The sequence below is a fragment of the Alligator sinensis genome, unplaced genomic scaffold (genome assembly GCF_000455745.1).
Source record: "Alligator sinensis unplaced genomic scaffold, ASM45574v1 scaffold177_1, whole genome shotgun sequence".
In the NCBI taxonomy this organism is placed as follows: Eukaryota; Metazoa; Chordata; order Crocodylia; family Alligatoridae; genus Alligator; species Alligator sinensis.
This window is the reverse complement of record NW_005842269.1, coordinates 1,597,588-1,603,124: the sequence shown is the minus strand read 5'-3', so window position 1 is coordinate 1,603,124 and position 5,537 is coordinate 1,597,588. Positions and strand designations below refer to the sequence as shown.

The following is a 5,537-nucleotide window of genomic DNA, read 5'->3' as shown; positions in this document are numbered from 1 at the left end:
CTGTGTTTTTTTGAATTTCAGTGGAAAGGATTGGGGAATCTCTCTGTCCATATAATATTGTATAAAAGTCTTAAAACATTTTTCTAGAACCATGTTTATCATAAAAATGTTTATATAATTATTTTGGACAATGATTTTTCATATTTCCTTAAAGCCACTGCCCCCAGCTATCCTTCCGCCCAAGGATAAACAAGGAATGATTTGTTTGAAATCACTGGAGTCATACCAGGTGAAACCAGTTCAAGTGAAGGAGGAATCAGTCCTCCTGGCTACAGGGAATAACACGTGTGCATAGGTTCAGTGTTTGAGGGGTAGCATCTGCTGATACACTACTCAAGAAAGTTAAGGAACAGGAAGAGATTACTTGGTTCAGTGTGCCAGCCTTGGATTGTGTTGGATTCTAATCCCACTATTTTACCTATTTGTGCTCATTGCTTGCATTCCTGGGCTGGTGGTCTCCTCCCAGACCAGTTTTCACCAATGTATCTCCACTGATATCAGGGTGGAAGGAGGCATTGCCTTTCATTGCCTTTGTGCTGATGTACATTTGTTTTATGGTGGCACACAGGCCAAGCAAACAGGTCTTCATACCATGTGTTGTACCACAAATTGTGGCCTCAGTGAAAGGGGTATCAATTTGTGCTGCTATTTAGAAATGGACACCTGTTTACTTTATGGCAGGAGAGCATCTGCAGCCTGGATCTGCCCATACTCTCCAGCCACCCTAGACAGATGCTTCTGTGGCTTGAGGGGCCCGATCCTGTGCACCCTGTGAATTCCCAGGCTAGATTGATCCCCTTAGGACAGAATGCCTGCATGGCTTCCCCTACCTATCGAGATGTATCTCTGGGATTGGTACAGGCTGGGGACCAACAGGCTAAGCAGCAACTCTGCAGAAAAAGGACCTGGGAGTTATAGTGGACAATAAGCTGAATATGAGTCAATAGTGTGCCCTTGCTGCCAAGAAGACTAACATGCAGCATGCTGGGCTGCATTTGTAGGAGCATTACCAGCAGATTGAGAGAAATGTTTATTTCCCTGTTTGACACTGGTGAGGCCACATCTGGAGTGCTGTGTCCAGTTTTGGACTGCCCACTGCAGAAAGGATGTGCACAAATTGGAGGGAGTCCAGCGGAGGGCAAAACAAATGGTTAGGGGGCTGGGGCACATGATTTATGAGGAGCAGCTGACTGGATTTATTTAGTTAGGAGAAGAGAAGGCTGAGGGAGATTTAATAGCAGCCTTCAACTACCTGAAGAATGGTGACAAAGAGGATGGAGCTTGACTGTTTTCAGTGGTGGCAGATGACAGAACCAGGAGAAATGGTCTCAAGTTGCAGCAAGGGAAATTTAGATTAGATCTCAGGAAAAACTCTCTCACTAGGAGGGTACTAAAATACTGCAACAGGTTACCCAGAGAAGTTGTGGACTCTCCATCCTTGGAGGTTTTTAAGACCTGGCTAGACAAAGCCTTTGCTGGGGTGATCTTTTGGGGGCTAGCCCTGCTTTGAGCAGGAGGTAGGACTAGATGACCTCCTGATGTCCCTTCCAACCATAAGTTTTTATGATTGTTCTGATCTCAGGGGTGCATCTTGGTCTGTGGGGAAAGTTGAGGTTTCTTCACTTACCAGGACATGCCCTAGACATCCCAGGCATGCATCTTGGTAAGCAGGGCAAGCCAGGCAGGCACTCCTGGGATTTCAAGGGCCCAGTCATGCATGGGAATTTCTGGGGTGCACAGGACCAGACTCTTCAAGCCCTGGGAAAACACATTGCCTATTGTCCCACAACATTAATGGTGACATGTGTTTCACTTAATGAAGCAGATCAGCTATGTTTGGATATATCCTGGCACAGCTGATCCTCGTCTTTTGTCAATGTCTATTTCTATCCCTAGAAAACTTTGGTTTACACTGCAGTGTGTGAGAGAAGAGCCAGCTCCATGTTTTTCATAGATCCAGATAAAAGATCAGTACCTATCACCTGTGGAAACTAAGTGGGAAGATGTCAAGGTATTATATTATAGTTCCACAGAACTGGGAGACTAAAATAGATTATATCATGATTGACAACATTTTCTAGCATAAGATTTGATTGTCTTATTAGCCAGGAAGAAAGGGAAAATGGGTCTTTATGTGGTAGCATATCTGAAGAGTCATAGAATTCATTTATTTATTATTTGTATTACAGCAGTAGCACAATTGAGACCAGGGCTTCATTAAATTAGGTGATGTAAAATAGTTCAGTTGGGATATGTCTGCACAACTAATTGGCAGTAAAGGATGATCTCTATTCCAAGTTTTTCAACACATATAGACAAGAGAGAAAGGAAGCCTTTTACAGATGGGGAACTGAGTCATAGAGACTCCACTAAGGGTGTTACCCAGCACTTATATAGGAACATAGGATTTAAAGGGACTTCCTGGGCCAATTCCAGTCCCCTTCATTCACAGGCAATTATTAACCCAAGGCATCCCCCAAAAAATCACCACTGCAAACCCTCACTTACAACTACCAAGAACAACTTTTGAAATGTCTAGAATAATCTATCACATACCTGCCACCCTAGTAAGGAATATACTCATGAAGTGCACTGATATTCTGAAGCATACTGGGGACAAAGATATCAAGAGCAGTAGCAGGGGAACCTCTGGAGAAGCTTTACAAGCTCATTTCCAGGACTGGCACAGATGAACATGAACGGGTTGGTGGAGCATGCTGGATGGCAATGCTTCCTGTGAACAGTGAGGCCATGGCGTAGATGCACTTGCAGTGTACACTACCCTGAGGCAGGAGGGTGTTCTAAATCTCTGAGAACATTCAAAGGAGTGAGACATGGCCACACCAGGACCCCACCAGGCCACCCTTCCCCAGCAGGATGCAGTTTTAGGTCATGCCCAGGACCAAGTGCCTCCAGCTCCTACCTGCTAGATGTTCCATGAAGCTCAGCCAGGCAATGTTTCTGCCTGGGCCGGCAGCAGCAACCTGCTCTGTTTATATAGGCAGCCAGCTTTCTAAAATGGCTGCTGCAGTCAAGCACCTGCTGGCTGCCTGACTCAGCCCTTAAAGTGGCAGGCACTTCAAGTGCACAGCCACAGGTTTCTTGCCATCAGTGTGTTTACTTGGCCCCATAGTTTTGTGTCATCTGAGAATTTGGACAGAGTGCTTTCCATGCCCTCATCCAGGTCACTGATGAAGATATTAAACAGCACCAGCCCAAGGACTGAGCCTTGGGGGACCCCACTGCTCACATCTTTCCAGGTCGATACCAACCTGTCCACCACCACTCTCTGGGTATGACCCTTAAGCCAATTTGCTACCCACATGACTGTGTAATGGTTTATGGCACAGCCGTTCAATTTGCTTATGAGAATAGGATGGGATACCATATTGAGGGCCCTCTTAAAGTCCAAGTAGATGACATCTACCTTGACTTCTGTATCTAAGCATTTAGTGACCTGGTCATAGAAAGAAACAAGGTTAGTCAGGCAGGATTTACCTGCTATGAACCTGTGCTGGTCGCCTTTCAGCATTATATTACCTACTGGACTCCTAAAAATGTGATCCTTGATAATTTTTTCAAGGGTTTTCCCAAGGATAGAGGTGAGACTAACTAGTCTATAGTTACCCAGATCCTTCTTCCTCCCCTTCTTGAAAATAGGGACCACACTGGCCCTTTTCCAGGTCTCTGGGAACTCACCTGAGCACCACGAGTGCTCAAACAGTCGTGCCAGTGGCTCTGCTATGACACTGGCTAATTCTTTCAGCACCCTTGGATGCAGCTTTCTCTTTCAGCCTTAACTTCTTACCTTCTTCCAGGTAAGAAGTTATAGGGAAGTAAAACATTACTCTTTGTGAGAATTATTTGTTTATAATATAATGAATCTTCCTGTTTCCAGGAGCATGCACAATACCCTGTTTGTTATACTAATGTAAAAGAAAACAACATCCCTGCCCCAAATGCTGTTCAGTCTTACTCTTCCAAACAGAAGTGGAAAAATAATTAGAAGGAGAACAGGGGTGGGGGAAGGGATACAGTAGGCAGGAAGATGGGCAGATGCTTAGCAGGTGTAAACCACTATGGACTTCCATATAAGCATACATTCATACCTCAGCTTAGGATTTGCCACAGCATGGTCAACTTGGCAACTGCTTCTGTCATGATCTATTTGCTCCATGCTAGTTTTTCCTGGAAGTGGGATATACAAGGCCAAAGGCCAGATTCCCTGCTGGTAATTAAATCCATTGATGTGACCTTATGCCAGCAAAAATGTTGAACCATACATTATCACCTTCATTCCTTGCCCACGTCTCTTTTAGTTGGCTAAAATCTTGTAGACTCTACTTATTGGCATTAGGTGGGATCTGAATATGGCCATGCAGATGAGTTCATGAAGGGTAGTGCATGCATACAGGCACAGAATATAAGTGGGGAGGGAGTGGGGGGAAGAACTTGGAATGGATCGAGGGCTCAAAGTTTCTATGCATCTTTTCAACTTTTAAAACCCTGACACTCTGTATTAGGTACCCTGCAAAAAGTTTTCTTTGGGTTTCTAGGGGGGGTGGGGGGGTTCAATTTAGTCTAATGAGAAGTTTCTCTACTTGCGGTAGTTGTCATTGTCTTAGTAATTCCCTCTACAGTATTATAGACTTCTTAAAACCAAGCAGCAAAATTGTCACCAACGACATTCCTAGGGACAGATTTCAGAACTGATCTCAGTGGCCCCTCTCTTAAGATTTTCGGGTCAGCCACATTTTTCAGCCACCAGAATTTTATAGTTTGTGAATTCGTGTGCAGTAGGTTAGCAAAATGTTTACATACGCTTCTGCCAACGCAGAGCCATCAGCTGAACTACCTCTATTTGGAAAAGATTCTGCCAGAAGTTTGAACTTATATTAATGGTTCTTAGACAGGGTGGTTCCTTATACCCATGGGTATAGTGATATCTACTCTTTTCAAGCAGTGCTCTGAGATCTTAAAAATGAAAGCCCTAGAAAAGTTCAGCCTTTACTTATACTAGTGTAAGTTAGAAAAGAAACCACTGAAATCAATAAAATTACAACATTGTAGATGAGAGCATGTAAATGTTGCTATAATATTTAAGTTGAAATGTGGCTTGAAAAGAGAATTTTTAAAACATTTTCCAAACCTACTGTTCTGTTTTTAAAATACATCCAAAAGCCTAATTCCTACACATAAATGCCAACATTTCTTTTGCAGCCCCTGATGCTCCCTACACCCACTGGAAGCAAACTGTCTTCTATTTAGAGGACTACCTAACGGTGAGGAGAGGTGAAGAAATCTATGGAACTATATCCATGAAACCAAATGCAAAAAATGTGGTGAGCCAACTTCACTGTTTATCATTTGCAAGCACAATGGAAGAAGTACTGTAGATGACAGTAAACAGAGCAAGTCTGTTAAGTGGTCTTAAACTCAGGTTCAGTCATCAAAATCCATTCCTAATCTCGTGAATGTGTATGCAAGTGGCTATGTTAATACAATGCTAATGTTGTAGGACTAAAATTGCAAAAAAT

General features: G+C 43.4%; 1 protein-coding gene across 1 annotated transcript in view; it reads left to right on the top strand.

Moving 5' to 3' along the window:
- The window catches only part of PRMT8 (protein arginine methyltransferase 8), a 62,226-nt gene that overhangs the window by 54,535 nt on the left and 2,154 nt on the right, over positions 1 to 5,537 (top strand). The window contains exon 10 of the mRNA XM_025209107.1: positions 5,221 to 5,342. Coding sequence (XP_025064892.1) covers positions 5,221 to 5,342 — 122 coding nt within the window. The remainder of the gene's footprint in view (positions 1 to 5,220; positions 5,343 to 5,537) is intronic.